The 27,704-nt window shown below is 41.1% G+C and overlaps 1 protein-coding gene across 1 annotated transcript in view; it reads left to right on the forward strand.

Moving 5' to 3' along the window:
• si:dkey-100n23.5 (cyclic AMP receptor-like protein A) overlaps nucleotides 1-27,704 on the forward strand; it is a 91,609-nt gene that overhangs the window by 43,353 nt on the left and 20,552 nt on the right. Inside the window, exon 3 of the mRNA XM_048603102.1 lies at nucleotides 14,968-15,057. Within this exon, the coding sequence (XP_048459059.1) occupies nucleotides 14,968-15,057 (90 nt within the window). The remainder of the gene's footprint in view (nucleotides 1-14,967; nucleotides 15,058-27,704) is intronic.

Here is a 27,704-nt window from a genome sequence, read left to right on the forward strand (position 1 = left end):
GCCCCAACAACACTCAAGAAGCTTAACACCATCCAGGACAAAGCAGTCGGCTTGATTGGCACTACATCTACAAACATCCTCTCCCTTCCCCTCCAAAGCATAGTAGCAGCAGTATGTACTATCACCAAATTGAACTGCAGAAATTCGCCAAGGCTCCTCAGACAGCACCTTCCAAACCTATGACCATTTCCATCTAGAAGAGCACAGAAGCAGATACATGGAAACACCACCACCTGCAATTCCCCTGCAAACCACTCACCATCCTGACCTTGTATTATTGTTTGTTTCACGTCACTAATCAAAATCCTGGAACTCCTTATCCAGCAACATATCTTATCTATTTGGTTTACCTACACCAAATAGCCTGCTGCGGTTTAAGAAAGCAACTCACCTCCACCTTCTCAAAGGAAACTAGGGATGATCAATAAATGTTGGCCCAGCTAGCAATGCACACATGCCATGAATGAATAAAACAAAAAGGAAATAAACTCTGATTTTGGACTGAGCAAACTATCAACAGAATAATTCCGACCAGTTTATTCCTGGGGACTATCATTCTGATGTAGCCACTCCTGTAAACAATTGGGTGCAGAATTCTACCGTAAAGTCGCTCAATGTGATAATGATACAAACTACATCAAATAGATGAAAAACAATAATTGGCAGAAGTTAAGGCACATTAATTGATGTATCTGTCCATATCTAGCTATTCCCTTGTAAATGTCTATAATGGACTGCTTCAGAAAAGGCTGTGGTAAGCTATTCATCTATCAGGTCAGCAAATAATCCATGACTTTATCGAGGAAGAAATTATTAAAGGTACTTTCGTAATGAACTCCACATTTTTAAAAAAAATTAAAAACTACTGCACTGTCATCTTCTGACAATAAGAGGTAGTGCAGCCAGATACTTGCAGCAAGAGAAGGTGCTGTCCCATTTGGGCAAGTGCCAATTCCAACCAGAACTTTCATTGAAACTTCAATTTGCCTGTTTCTTGGTTGGTATTGAAAACTGTTTGCCTGAGCTCCCTAGTGAAACATACCTCTGCAAAATTATCCACTCTCAGGTGGTGAGTTATGATGACAAATTTTGTTTATTCTTTCACAGGATACGCACATTGCTGTCTAGTATTTATTGCTCATCCCTAATTGCTCCTGAAAAGGTGGTGATGAGTCACCTTCTTGAACCACAGTAGTTGACATGGTGCGGTTACACCCAGAATGCTGTGAGCAAGGGAGTTCCAGGATTTTGAGCCAGCAACACTGAAAGAACAGTGATATAATTCCAAGTCTGAATGAGGAGTGCCTTGGGGGGGATGTTGCAGCTGATTATCACATGTATTTGCTGCCCTTATCCTTCTAGGTGGTACAGGTTGCAGATTTAGAAGATGTTGTCATAGGAAATTTGTGAACTGCTGCAGAGCATCTCGTAGATAGCCCATGCTGTTTCTAATGTGCATTGCTCTGACGAAGGGTCACCAGACCCGAAACGTTAACTCTGTTCTTTCCTTCACGGATGCTGCCAGACCTGCTGAGCTTTACCAGCAATTTTGTTTTTGTTCCTGATTTACAGCATCACAGTTCCAATGGTTTTTATTCATATGGCTAGTCCAGTTCAGTTTCTGGCCAGTGGTGACCCCTGGAAGTTGAAATTGGGAGATTCAGTAATGGTAATGCCATTTGATGTTGAGGGGGTGGTGGTTAGATTCTGTTTTGTTGGAGATGTCATTGCCTGGCACTTGTGTGGTGCAAATGTTATTTGCTGTGTCTTAGCTCAAACTTGGATATTGTCCAGATCCCTCAGCATATGGACACAGACTTGCTGTAGTGCCTGTGGAGTTATGAATGATGCTGAAAATGTGCAATCATCAATAAATGTCTCACTTCAGCCCTTACGATAGAGGGAAGGTCGTTGATGAAGCAGCTGAAGATGGTTTGCCTGAGGACACAACTCTGAGCAACTGCTGCAAAGATGCCCTGGAGCTGAGATGACTGACCTCCAGCAACCCCAATCATCTTCCTTTCTGCTAGATATAACACCAAGCAGTGGAAAATTTGCCCCCACTTCTCATTGACTGCAGTTGTGCTCAGGCCTGTTGATGTCACACTCAGTCAAATTTTGCTTTGGTGTCCCGAGCAGACTCGTTCAACAGTTGGAGCTCAGCTGCTGTTTTGCCCATATTTGGGGATAATGAAGTATGGAGCGAAATGGTCCTAGTGGAATGTGAACTGATTGTCAGTGAGCAGCCTATTGCAAAGCAGATGCTATTTGATAATGCTGTGAAGGAGATCATTCATCAGGTTGTTGATGATCAAGAGCAGGGTTATGGAGCTGTAATTGGCCTGGTTGAATTTGTCCTTTTTACGAGCAGGGTGTAGAATGTGCTTGTGTCCTGACTGTACTGAACAGCTTAAATAAGGTTGTATCTAGATTTGGGGCAGCACGGAGGCTCAGTGGTTAGCACTGCTGCCTCACAGCGCCAGGTACCTGGGTTCGATTCCACCCTCGGGTGACTGTCTGTGGGAGTTTGCACGTTCTCCCTGTGTCTGCATGGGTTTCCTCCGGGTGCTCCGGTTTCCTCCCACTGTCCAAAGATGTGCAGGCTAGGTGGATTGGCCATGCGAAATTGCCCTAGCATTCAGGGATGTGTAGGTTAGGTGGGTTATAGGGGGATGGGTCTGGGTGGGATGTCCTGAGGTTCTGTGTGGACTTGTTGGGCCGAAGGGCCTGTTTCCACACTGTAGGGATTCTATGATCTGTGATCTATGATCTGAAGCACTTGTCTTCTGTACATTGCATCAATGTTGTCAGGGTTCATAACCTTTACAGCATCATGTGCAATGGGCAGTTTCTTGAAATGGTGTGGAGTGAACAATGGCATCAGTGATCCTGGAAACTTTGGAAGGAGTCCAAGATGGATTAACCAGTCAATACTTTTGGCTGAAGATGCTTGCAATTGCTTGAGCCTTATCTTTTGCACTGATGTGCTAGGTTCTCACATCGTTGTGATGTTGATCTCTGTCCTCATGGAGACATCTACCTCAGCAGTTGGTTTTCTCATGGTGTTGAAGGTAAACAGCACTGAGAAGAAAACATGTGGCTATTGCCACTGAGCAGCAGTATCAACGCTTTCCCTTTTAATCTATACTGAGCTATATTTTCAGAAATTCTGATTCATGTGGGACTTTTCCAAACAGTGAGACAAGTCAGAAGCTTCAGTAGTTTCAAATAAGTGCATTTCAAATTTGGTTGATAAGCAAATTCTCATCACCAATGATACATCAAAATGTAAAGTAGAAAAAGAAGTAGATTTCAGAATGAGGTGACAACTTGTAGAACCAAGTAGTTCTGTGATATGACAATATTGTAAGAAATTCTGAGAGATGTGAACTGTGGAAAATGAAACATTGGGAGAAATTGCAAGGAGAAAATAGAAGAAAGGGAGCTGGAAAGTGAAACAATGTTTGGATTTAAGTGTTTTTGTCGAATCTACAATGTGTTTAGTTCAGTAAATGTTTCAATTTCTAATTAACTTCTATCTTGTGTCACCTTGTGGCCACTTTAGGCTAAAGCTTGTGGAACACCTATGCAGGTTCCCATATCAAACAACCAGGTAAACTCAGTGCAGAGGTACACTCGCACATCTCCCACTCAGACACCGGAGCTGGGCAATGGCTTTCAAAGCAGACCTGGGGAGAGTGTTAATATTTCTCCATGACCTGAGGGATTCTGAAGTCCCAGGGTCTTTGGATAAAGCAATAGACTAGATTGCTTTCTGGGAAGAGTACAGGGCATTGTTTCCATGAGGACTAAACCCCGAGAGTTTGTGAGAGTTTGCCTAGGTTATCCACACAGATGGAAAACGCTCCTGAATGGCAGGCCTCTGCAGCAGGAGCCCTTGTTGGTTCTGCTGCACCCTAGGCTGCTTCATCCTTCTCTGAACTGATCCATTGAAGTCATCTAAGACCCATGAGCTTGCCTTTGGCTTCTTGCATCCAGCTTTGGACTGATGGATTTTATTACAATGAGAACACAGTAGCTTTTCAGGGGGAACTCCTGGTGGGCTGCAAGAAGGTTTGTTCTGCACGCGCTGGAATGGGGATCTCTTCTATCTACGCATCCTGTTTGTCTGTCATTGCCAATGGAGATGGGTTGTAAAGGATTGTGCAGCCTGGATTTCCAGGGTGAGTTTATGACGACTGCTACAACAGCTGCCTCCCTGACTGTGTGAGCATTTGGCATTTTCAGGCTAGGGTTTAGAAATTCTTCCATCAGTATCAGCTTGTGTAATTCATCACGGGTGCGCTGCAATTTTTACCAAATGGAAGCACTGGTCGAAAGTGTTTTTATTTTTCTTTTTAAATTGCAGCTAGCTCTGCATGGCTTTTGTTGAAGTGCATCTGAATTGCTGGTAATATGCCTCCAGGTCCAGTTCAGATGCTGTAAGGATGGCAGCCTTTGTTCATAATCTAGGAACATTTCAAGCATTAACCTGCAATAAACCTTTAGAGGTTTCCCAGTAACTGACCCAGAAGCATGAGGGTCTGTGTTTCTTGTGGCCATGTTCACTGTCCCGCTACCTTTTCAGAGGTGGCGGAAAAAGGATTCCACTTTCCCCTCTTTAAATTTAGGCACAAACTTAGTGTATTTAAAAGTCTCAAGTCTCGGTTCTAGATTAGGGAAATTGTTACCGCAGGTGGAGAACAGATTTGCTGAGCAGTTTCCTTTTGCTTCATTTTGTATCTGGACCTATAATTTCAGTTCCAGTTTTCAGAGCTGGAGCACTCTGTCCCTCTGCCCCTTGTTGTTTCTAAACTCTAGCTCCATCCTCAGCTTTTGCAGTTTTAGCTGGGTGACTCAGCGTTGCTCAGTTTCCAGTTATAAATCTCCTTGTAGCTGTTCCAATTGTAGGCTGAGGTTAAGATGCTGGAACAACATCTGTGGCATTTAAATCATTTTGCCTTGACTGGGTAATTTTAACTGCAGCTCTCTAGCACAGACCATTTAAAGGCAGTAGCTAAAGGGTGTTACTGTTACAATAGGCAGTTTTAATATTTTGGACAAGGGCCAAACTTTTATACTTTTGATCAGCTTTTTAGCTGTCTTAATGAATCAAGTCTTACATGTGTTCCCAATTCTGTTGCAGGCAAAGGGAGAATGAGGGCTTCAGCAGCAGGTGATTTGCTGGAATGGAAGTGGAAATACATGGTCTTAGTGTTGGTGAGGATATTTGAAAGAGTCGAATATGATACCAAAGTTACAGACAGTCTAGTTCAACCTCAGGCAGTAACCAGTAAAACTTTTCAACTTGAATATTATGAGAAGATTAATAATGTTCCTTCTATGTCTAGCACCCCTCTCAACAGACAGTGCAGAGCTGTACACATTCTGAAACTGCAGTTGTAGGCTTTGTATAAAAGTAGAAGGAACAGGAAATACTAACTAAACTATCCGGCCAAAACAGCTGGTGTATTTGGCTCAGACTGATTTGAACAGACCATATGCAGACTGTTCCACTGTGCAACCTGGCAACATGTACAGACATATGTACAAACACATTAATCAGGAGCAGGAGGAGGCCATTCTGCCCCTCGAGCCTGTCCTACTATTCAATAAAATCATGGCTGATCTGATTGTAACGTCAAATTCATGTTCTTAACTATCTCTGATACTGTTCCACTTCTGTCTTAAAAATATTCAAGGACTCTGTTTCCACAACCCTTTTCAGGAAGACGGTTCCCAAAACTCATGACCTCTAAGAGAAGCATTTTTGCCCAATCTCTGTTTTGAATGGGTGACCCCTTATTCTTAAGCAGTGACCTCTGGTTCTTCATAAGAGGAAGCGTACTCTTCACATATACCCTGTCAAGACCCCTCAGGATTTTATATATTTCAGTCAAATCGCAGCTTACTCTTCTAAAACCCAGCAGATACAAGCCTGGGCTGTCCAACCTTTCCTCATGAAACAACCCATTTATTCCAGGTATTAATCTAGTAAACTCCCTCCAACACATTTATATCCTTCCTTAAAGGAAGCAAATACACCGATAAGGTCCCACCAATGTCCTGTGTAATTGAATCATTAACAACTACATTTATATTCATTTCCCCTTGCAGTAAATAACATTCTATTAGCTTTCCTAATTACTTGCATACTCATCTTTCATGATTCATGCACAAGGGACACCCAGATCTCTCTGCATCTCAGTGTTCTGCATTCTCCCACCTTTTAGATGATATGCTTCTTTCTTTTCCTTCCTACCAAATAGACAGTTTCATTTTTTCCCACATCTTTGCCCACGCACTTAACATTCCAATTTTATATTGAATTTCCTTATGTCCTCTGCATAACTTGCTTTCCTATCTATCTTCGTACTGTCAGAAAATTTGGCAGCTATACCTTCTGTCCTTTCATCTAAATAATTTGTGTAGATTGTAAACAGTTGAAGGCCCAGCACTGTTCCCTGTGGCACACCACTCATGACATTTTGCCAAGCTGTACGACAGTCAGAATAAAATCCAAAAACACCTCTTTCCTACCAGGTTACCTAATGGAGTGAGCAAATAAAGCTAGTATACAGCTCAAATTTACAGGTATGAGTGATTTTTTTAAGTTAATTAGTTATGCACGGTGAGAATATGATTTGTGATACAGATGTTAAAAATGGAACGTTATATGCTGTTAAACTTTACCAAAACAGGTGATAACATTGGTTACGGCAAGAAAGAACTACGGGTAAAATTGAAGTGAATGCATGCAACAGATAAAGTCTGTGACAAATGATGGAGTGGCACAGCCCTAGAAGCCTTTTGTTTAATGACCATGGTAATTGTCATGCAGTTTATAACAAATTCTGTGCCTTCAGGCTTCATTCCTGGTCCAAGCTTCATTCATGCCCTATCCTGTCACACTGTACTTATCATTACTCACATAATAGAAATGTAGAAACATGGAAAATAGAAGTAGGCCATTCAGCCCTTCGAGCCTGCACCACCATTCAATATAATCATGGCTCGTCATACAATTTCAGTCTCCCATTCCCACTTTCTGTCCATACCCCTTGATCCCTTTAGCCGCAAGGGCCACATCCAACTCCCTCTTGAATATGTCTAATGATCTGGCCTCATGGGCTCACACTCTCTGAGTGAAGAAATTCTTCCTCATTTCAATCCTGAATGGTCTAGTCCTTATTCTTAGACTGTGATCCCCAGCTCTGGACTTCCCCAACATTGGGAACATTCTTCCTGCACCTAGCCTGTCTAGTCACATCAGGATTTTATATGTTTCAATGAGATTCCCCCCTCATTCTAAATTCCAGTGAGTACAAGCCCAGTCAATCCTGTTTTTCTTCATATGTCAGTCCTGCCATTCCCAGGAATCAGTCTGGTGAACCTCCACTGAACTCCCTCAATAGCAAGAATGTCCTTCCTCAGACTAGGAGACCAAAACTGCACACGTATTCAAGGTGTGGCCTCACTGAGATGTGTATAACTGCAGTAAGACATCCCTACTCCGATACTCAAACCCTCTCACTATGAAGGCCAGCATGCCATTAGCTTTCCTCACTGCCTGCAACACCCTGATGCGAACCTTCAGTGATTGTTCCACTGAGACTCCCACATCTCACTGCAGCTCATCTTTTCCTAAACTGCCACCATTTAGATAATAATCTGCCTTCCTGTTTTTGCCACCAAAATGGATAACCTGACATTTACCCATATTATTATTGCCTTTGCCAAGTATTTGCCACTCAGCCAACCTATCCAAGTCACCCTGCAGCCTCTTAGCATTCTCCTCACAGCACACACTGCCCCCCAGCTTGGTGTCGTCTCCAAATTGGGAGATATTGCAATCAATTCCTTCGTCCAAATCATTAATTATTATTGTGAACAGCTGGGGTTCCAGCACTGAACCCTGCAGTACCCCACTCGTCACTGCCTGCCACTCTGAAAAGGACATCCATATTACATTCGTAATGGCCCTGCACTATTGTTTTATCCTTCCTTTCTAACTTTTTTAAGTCCCCTCACACTTGAAGCCTCCTTTTTGCAATCCATCCCCACCCCAGTTTACTTTAAAGGACTCTCTACAGCTCTAGCTGTATAATTTACCAGTAATTGCAAGGCCTGGGGCTCCTCCATTTCTACCTTCTGGATCGCTCTATGTGCCTGACATACAGTCACAGTCTGCTATCTCCAGACACAGGCCAAGTATGGAGTACCTCATCCTAAAGCATGGGATTGCCTCCTCAAACACAGCGTCTGTGTAATTTTCCCCCTCCCTGATGATCTGAAGGTCAGACTCCAGCACATCTTAAGAAAGGACCCTCGTCTTGCCAGCACAAAGCTTAATCTTAAGTCCTATGTTTGACTTTGAGTTTTATGCTCTGAGAGTGGGTGTTGCAAGTTCTGAGGCCACTAGGGCAAAACGATGCTAATTTGGTGTGATTCATCATTGCTACACCCACTAATTGTTAATATTATTATATACATTTCTTTAATTGATATAATTGCTGCACATAGAGGGTGGTGGTTTGGAATAGACTTCTGAGAAAAATGATCAAAACCGACAACATCTATAGTTTTAAGAGGATATTCAGTGATTAAATTTCACAAGGATGACTAATAGAGGAATATAGATATTGAACATTATATTCTACTTTTGAATCCAGGCTCAGGTGACACATTATCAAAATGAGATATTATGGATATTTTACATTCCTTTGTTCCCACTTCTACTTACTGCAGCTGCAAACTTTACTTACTTCTGTAGAACTCATGTAGGAGGCAGTTTAGACATGTATGTAAGCTGCTTTGTCCTCTCTGATATATAGAGTTAGTCAACAGTGAAACAGGAAATATCAACATTATACTTTTCGTACATGAAACCTTGGCTGATGGTAGGAGAAAAACTGACAGGATCAGTCACGTCAAATAGAATCACATCTGTCAAAGGTAAATTTCAGCTTCACATTTAGCTAAACAGGCCCGATGCCCATTGAGAAATGCACTCTGACGCCATGGAGTTGCTTGGCTTTCACAATTTTAATTTGACACCACAAAGCAACTTTTTGCCCAGGTTCAGAGATGCATTTTGATGAACGAAAGGCCATACTTAATTCTTGTTTTGGGAAGAAATCTGCTTTTCCTCACCATTGCTGAACCCTGTGCCATTTTTCTCTGGTGTTTTTGCGTATCCAGAATAACTAATATGCAAAGCACATACCCACTGCTGCTCTTCATGTGGACTTCCTCATGTTAAGTTTGGGGTTTTGGAAGCTTGTTAAAAGCACATCAGAATTGAGTTTGTGAAGAAAATTGAAAATATTCAGAGGACTCTAGAACATTCTGAAAGTTAGGTGTAAAATGGTTTCACACTTTCAGATGTCTCTATTAGTTGCTATATTGTAATGTATCTTCTGTGCAGTGATTCATTGTAGAAATATGTCTTTTAAACGTAAGTTGACCCTTACATTGACCAACCTTGTCTACATGCTCATATGCATCACAGTACTTTCACTATGGAAACAACACCGTCATGTAGTGAAAGTGTTACAAAATGGCCTGTCAGCCTGTGCTGTCAGCTTTTCAACTGTGATTTAAATGGTTTCAATTGATTTTTTTATGAAATGATTTTGACATTTGACATGAAATCTACATTTGATCAGAACTTAACGACCTACCTGCTTTTCGGTTGATTGGCAGATAGCAATGCTAAAGGAGTCTGTTGCCATATTTATGACAGGTTAGCACTAAGAGTCTACGTACATGCAGAAATTAATGTAAGTGTACACTTGTGATGCCAAGGCATGCCAGGCTATGGAACAAGTGCTAGATAATGGGATTAGAATAGTTAGATTGTTGTTTTTGACTGATGTAAACTCAATGGGCCAAAAGGACTTTTTCTGTGCTGTAGACCTCTATGACCCTATGAAGCAGGAAGTTAAAAATTCTCCTTCAGTATCAGTGAGTTCATTTTCAAATTGTTTAATTTTTCTGCAATACTTGTTAAATGATCATTTTGTCTCAAAATTAAATTGAAAATAATTATTTTTAAATGTTTTTGTGTTTTATTGCACTTGTCAAACTTGAGAATAGTTTTCTTCTGTCTTACATTGACAATTTTATGCAGTTCCACTAGCCATGTTTATGGAGGGCATAGGTCATTAAATTGTATATCTGATCTTGTGTCTGACATGTAGCTGGATATGTTTTGTGAGGCGTGATCTTTGTAAATCATTACAGGCAGTGTTGTAGTGCACAGAACCCTGCAATAAGTTGAATCATCATTAAAATAAGGTATGTGATATTTCACAATACACCTCACCCATGTAGCATGGACATGTAGCAGCCAGGCATACATGGTCTACTTTAACTTAATCACTAAAATAAAATTTGTTGGATTGCTTTTTGATGGTGCGTATTAATCTACCTAATTTAGCACCTGATGTCAAATGTTTGGTATGTGCCTTTCTGCCATGTTACTATAGTTTCAAAATTTAGATTAAAATTTTTAATCAACACATATTTGTACCAGTTGTTATTTGCTGTTCTAATGCAAGTTGTCACTGCTTAATTTGAAATATTCTGATTGCACTGTGTGAGCTTGCTGTGGACAAATTCATATGGGATCAAAATTTTCAGGGCAAGTTGTACCTCAAACCAAATAAATAAAACTAAAGGTACTGCCAATGCTGGATGTCTGAAACAGAAGCACGCAGAGGGGAAACAGAACTGAAGGGAGAACAGTTTGTCTGCAGTAGGCCACAACAACATCTATGATATTTCAAGCATGTTCATGTAAAAAGAGACACACTTGGCATGTAAACTATTCATTCTCACCAGATATATAATTAACCTTTTGCGTGGTTTCAGATTTATTCGCTCTTGCCATTGCCCAATGATCTACCTTTATAAACCACAGCTTTCCTGCCTGGATACAGGGAAAGATGCTAGCTGTTGCCAAAACAGTGTCCAAACTGCTTTCCTATTACAGTCTGACTCTCACATAGCTTCAAGGACTTCAAGGTTCTTTCTCTAGCTGTGAAGGTCGCAGCACCATTAAACAATAGAATCTTAGGATGATTTGCCAGATTAACCTCTCTATAATGCACATCTCTAATACAAGTTGACTAATGTTGTGTTTGCCAGAGGAAGCACCTGTATTAATTTTCAAGTGTAAAGGACACTGTAATGTTGGAGAGAGCCCAAAACCTTTACTGGCTGACAATTATGAATGGTGCCGAGAATTACTGAGGAAAACCAAAACCCATCAGTGTTTCAACTATCAGTCTGACAACTGATAATATATTGTTCAGTAAACTTTTAGATACTCTCTGATCATAAAAATTAAATGCTACACATTAAAAATTAAATGCTACACATTGCTGTTCTTGTAAAGGAGCAACCATTATGCTTTTATCCTGCTCCAGTCTGCCATAGCTCCATCATTTGGAGATTTTAAAAATAATTAATGATGGCTGTAGGGAGATCAAATCTAATATTTGCAGCTACAGCAAATAACCAGAATTTAAGTCCCTATGCAACAAGACAATGAGAGCCATGACAATGAGAGCCCATCCAAACTCTCAAAAAGGAAAGGGAAAAACCATCTAGAATGAATCACTATTTAAATGTCTGTGATTGAAATCTACTTTCAAAATGGGCACACCCTGCAACTGAACAAATGTGCTTTTCCAATGAGATCCACGTATTATAGCCCCACAGTTCTAACGTTTTTATGATTCTCTTTTCTCTGTACTTTTCCTCAACCTACTTGATGCGCTATATGGTTGAATACTGATGTATTGAGCAGATAGACTGCCCTCTCTTTTGGTATGACACTCATATGTGTTCATATGTAAATGAAGGCAAGGACAGGAACTAAGTGATTTTGGTTCAATCTGAACTGTTGATGAATAGGTTAGCAATGTGTCAGTGTCCATTATTTTACTTCTGATTGGGAGGAAACTGTAATTGACCTGGTTTGAGGTGTTATGCTTTTTTCTAATATGGTGAGAATGTACCTTGGTAATGTGCCACATTGTTGGTAGATGCCTGTGTTGATATATCTTATCTATGAGAGCAGCATGCAAATATTTAAAACTACAGCGAAGAAATGTTTGAAGCCCACGGCCTTTGTTGCATTGAGTAAGTGCTGTTTTCAGCCAATCAAACAGTCTGTTAATTTTGTCAGTGCTCGGTTCCTGTAAGTAGTTACCCACCTCAGAGTGGCATCAGTCACAATGCATGGAAGTGGTCCTGTGTTTTGGGACTGCTTTACAGATGGCTGTGAGAAAGGCACTTTCACAGAGGTACTGTTGGTTTTGTGAAATCCCTTCCATGTTTACATTAATATTGGTGAAATGCTGTCACACTGCCTCTAAATACTGATGCATGTTGTTCATTGCGAATTCAAGAATGTGGAAAATGCCTTCTATTCCTACATTAGACAGATCTAATAGATTCCACTTCTTTGCCCATGGAACCATTAAATGTTATGAGCATTCAGCCTGATTACATCTTTCCAATTTCTCTTCTGCTCCTTCCCATCTGATTTGTGAGTGAGAAATCCCAGGTGACGTGTTCCCCCAGGCTAGCAGCTACTTTCTCTGGGGTGTTGATATTTGTTCTCCTTGCTGGGCACCTTGGATAATTGATGCATCCTACTGTGAACCTCCAAACTCTTTTTGATTCTGCTTGCAGTGGGTTTTTCTTCATCTTGGAAAAATCTATAAGAAGACAAAAGGAAGAATAATGCATCCCCAAGCCACTGCCTTCAAATAGATCATAAGGCATTTTATGTGTTCTGCACCTGTTTTGCAAATGCAATTTCGATTAAGAAAGTAGGTCATCAAAAGAGGGATCAGCATAATTGGAGTATACATAATGGATGATGTTATCAATGCTCCTAACTCATCTGAGTTAATCTCTTCTAGAGATTCATCAGCAGAAAGTCAGGGCCACATCCTCGTAGTGTATAAACTATTCAGTTTGAATGGTCCCTTGCCCGTCATTGTGCTTTCGTAGTGGCAATCACGTGAACTCCCTCAATGACTAAGCAGCATACGTCTCCAGATCACCTTCCTCCATCCCTACGCAAGACCATTCTAAAGTAACTTTTTGAGAGTTGAATTTGGTGCTGTTTCATACAAAGTATTACTATTCCTCGCTGGAGCTGTCTCATGCTGCTCCAGTCAGAAAAAGAATGAAGCAATGTTGCAAAGCTTGGCATACAGCTACCGTGAGACTGAGAGATAACAAATAAAATATGGGATGGAAGTGTTTTCCAGCAACTGAATGACAAGGGCATAGATGAGAAATTGGGAGAATCACATGAGATTGGCAGTAAGATCTCGAGAGCAAAAAGTCGCATTTTTCAACCAAATGTTGAACAGCCAGATGAGATTCTTGCTAGTGAGCAGTGAGATGCCTAAATGTTTGTATTAACACCCTAGTTATTGTATTATCGTGCCTCATTGATATGCTGTTTCCAATTCTCCAACCTGCTGGATAGAATCTAAATACAGCAATTCCCATCTCGCTGCTTGCTGCTCTGGCCCTCTGTCTTGCGCTCCATATGCCAACGTCTCAGGGCACAGACCAGGGACAGTGATCACATACTCCCCCTGTCCTCTAGAACCTCCAGGTCCCTGTTGGCAGAGAGGGGTGCCAGTCTCCCTCTGTCTGACATATCTGAGGTAAGTGACAGGAACCTTTGCAGAGCAACTGTGGACTGCCAGCGCTTGTCTGAGTATATGGCTGGTTGGCGCAGGCATCAGGAATCCAGGGAGGTCCCAGCAGTGGCAAGTATTCCCACCTGTGGTGAGTGTGAGAATACGTCGATTGGGTGCCTTAGGGCTCTGGTGCACAGGTATGCAGCCAGTTTGGCAAAGTAGTGTGAGAAGACTCACTAACTCTCACGGAGAGAAACCCTCCATGAAACTCACCAAAAATAGACACTCAGCTGCTTTCTGGTCAAATTCACTCATTGTATTCATTCCACCTACAAGCTCTGTAGTCCTTTCAGGATCTTCTCTGCTTTCTTGCATTTCTGCAGAAACTTGATGTTTGTGTCGATATGCGCGACCTTCTGAGAGATCCTCTCCACTTTGAGCCGGCAGATTCTGGTGTTGACACAACAAGACATCGATGCCACAAACTGCTGGCTCAAAGTGGAGAGGATCTCCAAGAAGATAGCGCATATCGACACAAACATCTGCAGAAATGCAAGAAAGCAGAGAAGATCCCGAAAGGACTATAGGTCGCACCTACAAGCCGGCAGTAAACTCTAAACAAAGGTGGATTCTATGGCATTTTCTTGATGCCACAGAATTTGTTTTATGGCTTTTCCCCTGGGTGACCTACACAGATTGGATGTGGGATTTAATAGATGGTGGTACCAGCAGTTGAATATCCCATACTCTTTGACTGCACTTCCTGTAGTAAGATGTCCTGACTGAATGCGCAGGTTTTAGGCACAGCCTTCACTAGCCACACTTCTCCCAGTCTATACTTTCATGGTTTGTTATTAAACTGAATGGTATGGTAAATGCCAGGAAGTTCTTGTGTCTCTAACTGCGGTCAGAAACTCTGCTTCCTTTGTAACTGCATCTGTTCTCCACAGACTGTTGGAACTGGCATTTCTCTGTATTCTTCGACAGGCTGATGCCAACAGTTATTTATTTGTGTCTTTGGAATTATGGAGAATATTACTGATTTAATAATTCTAATTTTCAGTTTAATGTTTCTAATCAAACTCAAACTGGGAAAACAAATAAAAATTCAATGTTAAAACTATGTTCCAAATAAAGTAAGTAAAATAAATACTTTGTATTATTATTATTATCCCTACTTTTTGTCACCTGCCCCTCAACCAATTTCCCAGCCATATCAGTAATAGCAGTTTTGTTTACCAGTTATTATTTGTCAGAATTAATTTTTCTCTCCTTGCATTATCTCTTGCAGTGCATATTATGTTGCAGCGTGGGGTGTGCCTTTCATTCTGTCCTGTCTTCCACTGTTTGGTGATTATTATGGCCCTGCTGGAGCATGGTGGTAAGAACATGGCTGTGTCAATCAATGATATAAACTTTGTGCAAAGGAGATCAATTTTCTATTGCTTTTCGTTGCAAGGGATAACTTTGTTCATTCAAAAAATAATTTCAGGATTTGGTCTATAATTTGAATTGCAAATTTATATCTAATCTTTATGTGTGGAGTGTTTTTCAGAACAGTTAAAGTGTAGAAGGAGTCCATTTGGCCCATCTTGTCTGTGTCTGCTGTCTATAAGTGTGATTCACCTTATTCCACTCCCCTGTCTTTTCTTGTAAAGGTGCAGTCATTTTACTCAGATAATTATCAGATCTGTATTTAAAAGCTACAATTAAATTGCCTCCAATGCACTCTCAGGGCAATGTATTTCAGATCCTAACCATTTGCTACGGACAAAGGTTTTCCTCAAATTGCCATTGCTTCTTATGCCAGTCAGCTTAAATCAGTATCCTGGCTTTCAATCCTTCTGCCAATGAGAACAGTTTCTCTTTATCTGCTCTGTCCAGACCTCCCAGAATTTTGAATATCTCTTTTATCTCTTCTTAACCTTCTAAAGCCCTAGCTTCTCCAGTCTGTCTATGTAACTGAAGTTACTCATCCCTGGAAGCATTCTTGTGAATCTTTTTTGCATCCTCTGTAATGCCTTCGTATCACTCCACGGTGTGGTGCTAAAACCCTCACCACCATACTCCAGTTGAGGTCAAACCAGTGTCTGATACAGGTTTATGATGGTGACCTTGCCTTTGTACGCTGTGTCCTTATTTATAAATTTTATTAACCACCTTTCCAACCTGCCAAGTCATTGAATGCTGTGTTCAATGATTTGTACAATTTATTTTGTTTATGAGAAGCAACATATGACTAAGAGAATGATAAAGAAGGCTTTTTGTCAGTTTAGAGGAGACCGTCAGTTGTAAAATAAGTTCTGAAGAGCTGTTGTATGGGACTCGAAACGTTAACTGTTTCTCTCTCCACAGATACTGCCAGGCCTGCTGAGTTTTTTCAGCACTCTGTGTTTGTAAAATAAGGACTTTGTTTTGGTGGAGGATGGTGGATGAGTGAATGTCATAGTTTGCTTTCTCCAGTTTTTTTCCATCCTTTCTGAAATGAATGCCTTAGCTTCTGTTTGTGGCTTCGTCGATACCTTTATAGAAGTGGAAGTTACTTTTTTCGGTATTGAATCACATTCATATTCCAAGTGCTGAGCAATAAATTGGTTTAATGAATGACTGTAAATGTATGACCATAATAAGGTATCTTAAGAGTATGATGTGGAATTTTAAAAAAAATGATGTTTCTGCACTTTTTCACTGGATATGGGCATCATTGGCATTTATTGCCAATCCCTAATTGCTCTTGAACTGTTGCTGTCTTTGAGGTGTAGGCAGAAAGGGAGTTCCAGGATTTTGATCCACGGATAGTGAAAGAAAGCCGCTATTGTTCCCAGTTGGGATAGTGAACAGCTTGAAGGGGAACTTGCAGGTAGTGATTTTCCCATGTGTGTGCTCTCCTTGTCTTCCAAGTGATAGAGACTGTGGGTTTGGAAGATGTTGTTGAAGGAACCTGGCTGAGCTGCTGCAGTGCATTTTGTGGATGCTACACATTGCTGCCACTGTGCATCATGGTGGAAGGAGTGAATGTTGAAAGCAGTGGTTGGAGTGCCTGTCAAGTGGGCTGCTTTGTCCTGGATTGTGTCAAGCTTTTTGAATGTTGTTAGTGCTGCATTCATCCAGGCAAGTGGACAGCTTCCATCACACTCCTGACTTGTGCCTTGTAGCTGGTAGATAGGGTTTGAGGAGTCAGGAGGTGAGTTACACAGCCTTTAACCTGCTTATAGCTACAATATTTATATGGCTGGTCTAGTTCAGTTTCCAATCAATGTTATCCACCATCTACTTAAGGAGTTACCAATGCAATGCTGTGTTAGGAAAGGTGGTTAGATTCTGTCTTGTTGGAGATGGTTATTGCCTGGCACTTGTGTGAAAGGAATCCTACTTAATCACGTAAAATCCCATGCTTGGATTTGTTCGGGTCTTGCTGCATTTGAACATGGTCTAAGAAGTGATGATATGAGGCGTCGCGAATGTTGCTGAAAATATAAATCATCCGCGAATATCCCCACTTCTGACCTTACGGTGGAGAGAAGGCCATTAATAAAGCCTCTGACAATAGTTGGGCCCAGGATTATATTCTGATGATCTCCTGCAGTAAATTCTCAGACTGAGATGATGGATCTCCAACCATCAGAGACATCTTCCTTTGTGCCAAGTATGACTCGGGCCAGCAGAGAGTTTTCCACCTGATTCCCAATGACTGCCGTTTCTCTAGGGCTCTTCAATGTGGTCAGATGATTTCTGCCCAGATTTGGTCAAGTGCGGCCATGATGTCGAAGGTAGTCACTCTGGAGTTCAGCTTTTCTGTCCATGTTTGGACCATGGCTGTAGTGGGGCCAGGAGCTGAATAGCCCTGACAGAACCGAAAGTGAGCAGGTTATGGGTGAACGGTGCATATACATATGAAGCACATGATAACTTTTTTCCACAGCAGCAACACAAGTTGAAACACTTTAATCATCTTGTTTTTAAAGACAAAGGGAAGGAGTTTATAGATGCCATGTTTTCTGGAAGTCCTGCCTCAAAATTGGTTAGCCAGCAGCTCTGTATGCCAGTGGCCAGGACTAGGACTATAAGCAGTCCAGGATTGTAAGTACCATGTAAGTGAGGTGGGCCATCATGGCAGGCAGAGGAGAAAAGGGGCAGGGGGTGATGGAGAGAGGGTCTTGGGTCTTTGAGGAGAAGCTGGTATTGAAAGGAGCATCCACAAGATGTGGCAGTGGGTTGGTTGGGTTGGGGGCAGACCTTGGGTTTGCGGTGGGGGGTGGGCAGCTGCTAGGTGGGTGCCCCCACCATTCTTTACAACCTAAAGTACGAAAAGAGTGAGTTGCCAGGTTTCAGTCTGTGATGGACTCCTCCCACCAGGCTTAACACTGAGGCTAGGTCCCTGAAATACCCCTTAAGTGCCCATCTATTAGTCACTTAGAGCTTTAAGTGGGCTGGTCTCAACATGTGAAATGCAATGCATTGCTGAAAGTTGCATGTTCTTTCCAGCATAGCAGCCTTGGCAGTATTTAATGGTGGGCTGGGGCAGACACGCTGCCCAAGGCCTCACCTGTCACCCTGTGAGAGTGCCACCCACAGAATTCTGTGAGGTTCTCCTGCCTGCAAACCTGCCAGTGGGAGCGTTAAATTCTGCCAGGACTGCTACACTGAACATACGCTGAGAACAGATAACACCTTCAATGTGTTTAGACTCAGAATCCCTACAGTGTGGAAACAGGCCCTTCGGCCCAACAAGTCTGCACCAACTCTCAGAGCATCCCACCCAGACCCGTCCCCCTATAACCCACCTAATCTCTACATCCCTGAACACTATGGGTAATTTAGCATGGCCAATCCACCTAACCTGCACATCTTTGAACTGTGGGAGGAAACCAGAGCACCTGGAGGAAACCCACGCAGATGCAGGGAGAATGTGCAAACTCCACACAGACAGTTGCCCGAGAGTGGAATTGAACCCGGGCCTCTGGTGCTGTGAGGCAGCAATGCTAACCACTGACCCACCGTGCCGCCCAGTTAGGTACAAGGAATCCCAGAGTTGACTGTATGTATTAGATCAGGAGCTTCTTTGTGTAGCTTACACTTTTACTTCCACTGGAGGATGGCCATAAGTTGTAAACATAACCACTGTCTGTCTATGGAGTGACCCTGCAGTAACACTTCCAGTACTTCTCTGCTGTGCCTCTGTGAACAAATTAGTCCTCTTTTATTATCCCAACTTACCCTTTTGGATTATGACAGAAATCATGTAATAGTTGATTTCTCGCCACATTTTCTACTCTTGATTCAAGTGTGCTGCAGATCAAACTTTTTGGCCAGACATTTCCAATCCTATTTTTCATTCAAATTAGAATGAGGTGCACCCATCACAAAATCCAGTGCAGCTCACACTGTCTGTGTAAGTATGCCAGAACCAAGTTTTCTAGGATCTCACAATTGTGCCTAAGCTACAGGCCTTTCTGGTGAATGTTGGACTGATGTTGAGAAGAGATGCTTCACATAGTGAAGCCCCTGACTTTATTACAGCCTTAATCCAAACATTTGCCAAGGACCTGAACTTTGGAAGTGTGGGTGACCTAAAAGTAACTGCCCTTGATATTTGACGAAGTTGTAATATTTAGGAGCCCTAGCAAAACTGGAGCCAATGAGAATCAGGTGGAAAACTTTCCACTAGTTGGAGTCATGCCTGGAACAAAGGAAGCTGGTTGTAATGTTTGCCTCAGTGGTAGGACATCACTGCAGGATTTCCTCAGAGTAGCGTTCTTCATCAATGGCTATCTCTCCATTGTAAATTACAAATGTGGGAATATTTGCTGACAATTGTACAATTTTCAGCATTGCTGGTGACTCCTGAGATCATGGAGTTGTTCAGGTCTTGAAGGACATCACCATTTCACCACTTGTGGACTTCTGGGCAAGGAAGGGACAAAATTATTGAACCATTCCAACACTAGTTCGATACTCCTCCATGGTCTGTAATGCTTTCTGTTGAAATGGATGAACTAAAATGAAGTCGAAACAAAAAAAAAACAAAGACTGTGCATGCTGGAAATCAGGAACAACAGCAGAAATTACTTGAAAAACTCAGCAGGCCTGACAGCATCTATGGAGAAAAAGCAGAGTTAATGTTTCAGGTCCAGAATTTTTTCATCAGAATTTTTTCATCAACTTATCTGGATATATCTTGTGATTATGGGATTGTGAAACAGATATCATTGTTACTATATAATGGATTGAAATCAATGAGGCATTTAGAATGAAGTGTTCCTTCCCAATGCTATTTATTTGACTCCACAAGGCCACTGTTGAGCTGTCAAGTGAAAGGATGGGCACACCTCAAGCAGATCATGTATTATCCCATTTTCTGCAACATGTTGTAATTGAATGTGGTAACACTGATTAAGCATCTTCCACCAACCAGTTCGGTTATTGTGAAATTACACTATTATTTCAAATACTTTTGAATGAGAAAAATGTAGTCCTTTATGACTCATCTATTATGTAAGTTCTATTTTAAGGCCCATTCATCCCATGAAAAACCTTGGTAAAAAGGGGAAAGAAATTTGTTTTGGTGAATTTCTCAGTGCTCACTAGGAAACATACATTGGCAACGTGAAGTTACTCTCCCTTCTAATTCTTTCTCCACTCTTCTGATGCACCAAGATTTAAGACATCCTGATTAAATGAGATTGTTGTAAGATATGGTCTGATGATTGAATAGAGCACAGAAACAACACAGAATTTCATATACGAATTGTGTTTCAACTGTGATATCCTGAAAGACTATTTTCATCTTTCAAATTAAATTTTTCTCCCATGCAGGACGGGTAAACATAATTTATTTGACTTTTTTAATTTACTATGGTGAAATAGAATTGGGAATTAAAGTTAATTTGATTTATAACACTCTCAAAATATACCCATTTTGTGTAATTCATGGACATATGAATATCTTCATTCTTTAAATTATATACTTGTTGCTGTGAAGGAACAATTCACCTAATCCCACTCGCCACCTTTTTCCCTGCAGCCCTGCATTTTTTTTCTTTTTAGGTAATGATTGAATGCCCTTATAAAAGCTCAAGTTGATTCTGCCACAACTACATTATTGGGCAGTGCATTCCAGACCCTAACTACTCACTGCATGAGAAAGCTTTTCCTCATATCACCATTGCTTCCTACTAACAATGATTTTAAATCTGTGCCATATGGCTCTCAATCAGGCCATCAATTGCTGCTTCACATTATTCTTGGTCTGCTGCGTACTGCACCATCCTCTCAGTAAACTATGCAGAGATCCCAACCTGCTTCACAGCCCTATCAATCTGCTTCTCAATAATCCTGACCTGCTTCACAGTTTTCCCAATCTGCTTCACAGCGATTCTTACCTCCTTCTCACGCCTCCCAGTCTGTTTCACAATAATCCCAAGCTGCTGCCTGGTCATCCCGGTGTGCTTCATGGTAATCCCAAATTGCTGCCCAGTCCTCCCGGTCTGCTTCACAGCATTCCTGATTTCCTTTGCTGCCTCTTGATTTGCTTCACAGTAATAGTGATCTGCCCCCTCTCCTCCTGATCAGCTTCACTGTAATCTGGTCCTGTTTCCACAGTGCTTCCAGACCTCTTTTGCAATTCTCTTGATCGACTTCACAGTGATCCCAATCCGCTGTAAACTCCTACAAGTCAGCTTCACTTCCTTCCAGTGTCTGCTTCAAGGTTATTCTGACCTGCTGATCCCTCCCTTCCAATCTGCTTCATAGTGATCCTATTCTACTTGACACTACTCCTTCTGGTCTGCTTCACACTGATTTTGAACTTTTGCACTCTCCTCTTTATCTGTGATGCAGTGATTCTGAACTACTACAAATTTCTCTCAATCACCTTCACGGTGATCTCAACCTTCTTTGCACTCCTTCCAGTCAGTTTACCTGTAATCTAGATGTGTTTCACTGTGCTGCCAGACTGTTTCACGGTGATTCCAACCTGTTACAAACTTTCCCCAGTCAGATTTCCTAAGATCCGACCAGCTGCATATTTCTTCCTGTCCTGCTTGCCATTTCTAAATTCTGACTGTAAGACCACAGCCCTCTTTCTGCCTATATCATTAGCATGAATGTGGACCATGCGCACTGGCTGACCTTATCCCCTAGAGGTGTCCTGCAGTAGGTCAGTGATGTATTGACCCTCTAATGTAGAGCATTACCCTACCTTATCTCCTTCACTAAACTATTGCCCTACTCCATGACTGCCCGGAAGTCAATGCTTTCCTCCTCAAAAAAAGAACTGTTGTCATTCCCTACTCCTCAAAGTACCCACATTGACCACTCGGTCTTCTCTAACTACCACCCAATCCCTAACTTGCTTTTCCTCTCCCAAGTTTCTCTGTAGTTTATGTACCTGACTTACTGCAAGCTATTCTTGATGTTGCAGCACTTTTGGAACAATTTAACTGGTTGTGCTGCTGTGAATGTGGGATACAGACAGAAATACCACATATTCAGTGGGAAAAGATCACTGGGACCATATGCAGCACACCTAACCTTGCTGATTGCACCACATGGAATTGAGTTTTTTCTGGACTAACAGCGCAGATAGTGCTGCAGTAATGAATGACAAAACTACTTGTGTTCTCTGACCATACGACGTAGGAGCAGGAATAGGCCATTCAGCCCATCGAGCCTGCTCCAACATTCAATGAAATTATGACTGATCTGATAACCCTCAACTACAATTTCCTGCCTTTTTGCCATAACCCTTGATACCCTTACAAATTAAAAATCTGTCCATCTCAACCTTGAATAAACTTCATGACCCCACCCTTATAGCCCTTACATTATAGAATTCCGCAGATTTATACTCTCTGAGAGAAGAAATTCCTCCTCATCTCTGTCTTGAATCTGCGCCCCTTTATTTTGAGGTAATGTCATCTGGTCGTAGATTCCCACAAGGGAAAACAACCAATCTGCATCTCCCTTCCAAGTCCCTATGAATATTGTATGTTTTAATAAAGTTACTTCTCATCCTCCTAAATTCTAGTTCCAACAGGCCCAACCTCTCCCCATAAGATGGTCCCTTTATTCTAGGGAGCAGCCCAGTGAACCTTCTCTGGACTACATCCAAAGCCAGTGTACCTTCCCTTAGATAAGGAAGGGGCACGCAACTGTTCACAGTATTCCAACTGTGGTCTGACTAGTGCTTTGTATAGTTTTAGCAAAACTTCCTTATTGTTATACTGCATTCCCTTTGAAATGTAGGCCATTTGTCTTCACTATTACCTGCGGAACTTATATGCTAGCTTTTAGTGGTTCATGTATGAGAACTCCTAAATCCCTTTTCTGTTGCTTTCTGCAGTCTTTCTCCATTTAAATAATATTCTCCTCCTCTTCGTGCCAAAGTGCTAATCTCACATTATATTTGATCTGCCGAGTTTTTGCCTTTTCAGTTAACCTGAATGTATCACCCTGTAGGCTGTGTCATCCTCACCACTTGCCTCTCTGCCTATTTTTATGTCATCTGCAAGTTTGATTACATCCTTTTTCCTCATTCAAGTCATTAAAATATATTGTAAATAATTGTGGCCCCAGTACTGATCCCTGGGGGTACTCTGCTAATTACAGGTTGCCATTTGAAAATGACCCCTTTTCCCAACTCTAGTTAGCCAAACCTCTACCCATGCTAACACACTACCATTTATTACGCCACTGCAACCGACAGAAAGTTCGGGAGTTTGAAAGTGTACAGACTAATGCTGAAATCCCGAACTTGCTGTCATCGAGAGTATGCCCCTCTGCGTGGTGTACTGTAAATTTTTGGGAGACTGCTGTTTACCCATATAGTGGTGAGTTGATGAGAACTTCCACTGTAACGTTACTTGTATTGCTGTAAAAAAAAAACTGGAAAATGTTGCATTTTGTTGAAGGGTGTGTTAATTGGGTTTTTAAAAGCGTCATTAATTATAATTTCATAATTACTAATGCGATGACCAGATCTCTGACACGGTTACTCAATTCATTACAGTTCCAGGCAGGATACCCTAAAGCATTAAGCTCCTGGGTGAGGAGGAATGAACTGGGTCCTCTTGGTTACTCACCTGCCCCTTGCTTGGTCACAGAGGGGTTAACTTAAAGAGGATACGTTTCTTTCTGGATACCTTTCTCCCAAAACCAAAATAACTTATAGAGTCGTAGGGTTATACAGCTCAGAAAGAGACTCTTCGGTCCAACCAGTCCATGCAGGTCATAATCCCAAACATTTTAAAAGGAGCTGATTAAACCAAACTTTCTTTAATTAACAAAAGGTGAGTTATTAATTACTAAATGCAAGAAGAATAAGTAATGAAACACACAGGTAAAAGTGAAGGTAAATGTATATGGATGTGTCTCTGAATTGAAAAGAATGGGTAATTGAACGTTGTGCCATTATAGTAAAGATTGCCTGTAGCATTGATATGGATTGTTGAACAGTCAGTTTCATGACCTTTCCTTCCTCGGATTGGCCAAGGTTCTGTAGTTCTGAGTCCTTTCAGCCATGATTGAATTCCAGCATTCAGACTGAGAGAGCATTCTTTGTTGTCCTGTCACCTTTTTAACTGGATTGCAGCACTTGGAGTCATAGAAGGTCTTTACCTAAATCACAGAAGTAACTAGGAGATTGTTCTTTGACTGTGACCTTCACAGCACTCTGATGCTAGAACCTAGGGTGGTACGGACAAAAGCATTCAGCCTATGATTACACGCAGTAGAGTTGAAACTGCCCTTTTAACTGTCGTCTTCAAAGGGAAACACACAAATTATCTCTGCAGTTTGGGACATAATTTGCAGAAGATAACTTACTGTTGAGCAGGGGTTTGTGAGCCCCTCGTTATCGTTATAGTTATAGACACGAGATCACAATCCAGTCTGTTTGAAGTTTCTCTTTAGGTGCTACTTTCCTTTGGTCTCTCTGTCTTCAGACAGCCACTTAATTTACATCTGCAGCTATTTTTGACTGTATCAGTCCTGGTTTAAAAAACACACTTTGTAATTACAAGTTAAAAATGTCCACAGTACTTTGTGGTTCTGACCCGTGATCATGATACCAATGAGTAGCTTCACTAGCCCTGGAAAACTAATTGTATATTTGTAGAATGTCAAATTCACCCACAATCATGTAAACAGCACACATACTTTTTAAAGTAAAACAACATTTTTCAAGTCTTTATTTTAGCTTCTGTCTTAATACAGTTGTACACTTCTTTCACTATCTGAGTGTTCAAAGTGAAAGATTTAAAATGCTTTTAACTTCTTGGATTGTTTCATGTGCATACCTCAATTTGATTGACTGCCTATATGTTTGCTGATATCTCTGATGCTACATGCTGAAATGTCTCTGATTAGACAGAGGCAAAGGGGAAATTCCCACCACAAGTGAATGTGGCAGCTTTCTTTGAGGACTGCAGTGAGCACTCTTGTCTGTTGCTGCCTGCACAATTGAGACCAACATCTATGTGCCCTGAACAATCTGCAAGCTGCTGCGGCTTTGATGGCTTATTTTCCATTGCTAGTTAGGAATGTGTTATTTGTAAAGGCGTGTATGTTTAATTAACATTGGCCATTTCTATTCCTAGCACTCAGTGTGATTATTGACTCTGTTTTGATGAAATAGTTAAAGCGATAATTAGAGAATTTCTCCTACAAAGTTGAGTGAAAATGTTTTCGAAGGTCACTCAAATTAAACTGACATTGAGGAATATTAGTATTTTGTGCATCTGCAGAGATTTCAAAGGAGAATATTGATGGCACTCCCTGTGATTTACCTCTCCATTGTTAATGCTTCATGATATGGAAACACCCAATTGTGGGAAAACAAGAACACAGTAAATGACATACCTTGTAAATGAATCAAATATTCTACCTGTCTGTTTAGGACAGATTAAAATCTTGTTGTGTTGCAATGTTTTATCCATGTACTCATAATAATAGAACTGTAACTGGAGCATGTTCCACTCTATTGCACCCAATTAAGACATTTCACAAGCAGAAATGGACACAATTTAGGCTTTAGGTCAGGTGATCAAGACTATTCAAAGGAGACAGTCTTAACAAACATCTAAAACAAAGTGGGAGAGGTAGTGAGGCAAAGAGATTGAAGATGTGAATTCCAGAGCTAAATGGATGCTAAATAGAATAATTGGGCCTTAACTTTTCATCCAAATCACTTATGACAAAATACACTGACATAGGAAGCAGCATTCTGAAGTTTTCAGATGGTAAGAAACTTGAAGGAAGATGTGGTTAGTTGCTAACTACTGGATGATTTAGTGTCATGAAATGGGCCAAAGCATAGCAGTCAGAGTTTAATATGGAAAATTGTGAAGTGATACACTTTGAGAGGTGGTAGGTCAAGTTTAATTGACATTGGCCATTGGCCAAAATGGTTATTTGGGTTATAAGTAGAATAGATTATGAGGACAAAGAGACCATGCTTAGGTCTCAGTTGGAGCATTGTGGATAGGTGTAAAGAAAGAGGACAAACACATTTTTCCAGGATGAGGGACTTCAGCAACGAGGAGAAATTGAAATGTTGGGGCTGTTCTCCTTGGGACAGAGATGGTTAACATGTGGAATATAAGAGCTTCTCAAGATGAGAAGAAATTTTAGTAGTATAGATATGGAACAACTTTTGTCTCGGGTGAATATGTGAATCACCAGATGTCATGAATTCAAAACGATTGGAAAAAATCTAGAGGAATGTTACTGGATTTTCAGGCTTTGGAATGCCCCTACATGTTTAGCCGCTTCATAAATTCAGCTTGTTTGACCTTGCCTTCAGTGTTATGACTGACCCAGATTGCACAAAACTTTTTGTACTTCAAATCCTACAGCCCTGTCATCAGCATTTCTTACTTCTACCTTTACAACATTGCCTACCTTTGCCCCAACCTTACTCCTGCTGCTGCTAAAAATTCTTGGTAGCAGTTTTGTTTCATTTTGACTTCCCCTTTGCAGTCCTCTTTGCAAACCTCTCATCTTCTACCATGAACAAATCCAGTTGATCACAAGAACAAGGCTCTCGCAGGATTAAAAAGGTTTACCCCTGTATAACTCCTTTCAAAACTAGTTGGGGATAAAAATAGTTTTGTAAAAATACAGCATCAGTACTGGGGATGTTGTTTTGATTTATTGATCTGAGCAAAGATTGATCTCCCTTGCCTTTTGCCTAACATCTCCCTGAAACAGCATACTGGTTATAGCAGATGCTATCAGATTGCAATCTGACACACACACTTTGTACTGCAAGACAGAAACTCACTTGGGATAGAATTGGCCATTGGCCTAGGCTTTAGTCGGTTTGCTTTCAACTGGTTAAAAGCATCAGCTGGAGCTCAACAATTTATACTGAGCTGGAATCATTAGTTTAGCTTTCAAAATTAGTTTGCATAACTTTTGTGCTACCTCTTACTACAAATCAACAAAAATATCACAAACCCCTGGTCACATTTGAATGTTTGAGACTTTATATTCAGTTTGGTCTTTTCATTCAGGACTCGATGAAACAGCATTATTAAAATGGATCTTATTTGTAAATTTTTGTTTTTTTTACTCAAAGACAAAATACACTAATTTCACACAGAGAAGATATACCTTGGTTTTCCTGATTGTTCTGACATTAATTTTAACCTAACTCGTTGAACAGAAAATGGCTAGCACTCTGGATTTGCAGTGTGCCCAGTGTTAATCAGCAGGATGTAAAATTAGCTTGTACGCAGTATTGTCTGTTTCCAGGTGAGTTTGATTCCTTAATATTCTAAATCCCTGCTCCTTTGTCACTGACAGCAAAATCTGTCCTTAGAATGCTTTATCCCAACTCTAATGTCTTTTTTCTTCTTCATCTATACCATTAGAATTGCCCTTAAACAGTCCTATTCTTCCATATCCAAATATTAATCCCCTGCCTCGGTACTCTAAGGACCATCCTTTGTTCTCTCCTCTTCATCCACATCCCACACTCATGACACATAGTCAGTTTCTGATGGCATTTAGCTGTACCTTTATGCC

The sequence above is a fragment of the Rhincodon typus genome, chromosome 11 (assembly GCF_021869965.1).
Source record: "Rhincodon typus isolate 14 chromosome 11, sRhiTyp1.1, whole genome shotgun sequence".
In the NCBI taxonomy this organism is placed as follows: domain Eukaryota; kingdom Metazoa; phylum Chordata; class Chondrichthyes; order Orectolobiformes; family Rhincodontidae; genus Rhincodon; species Rhincodon typus.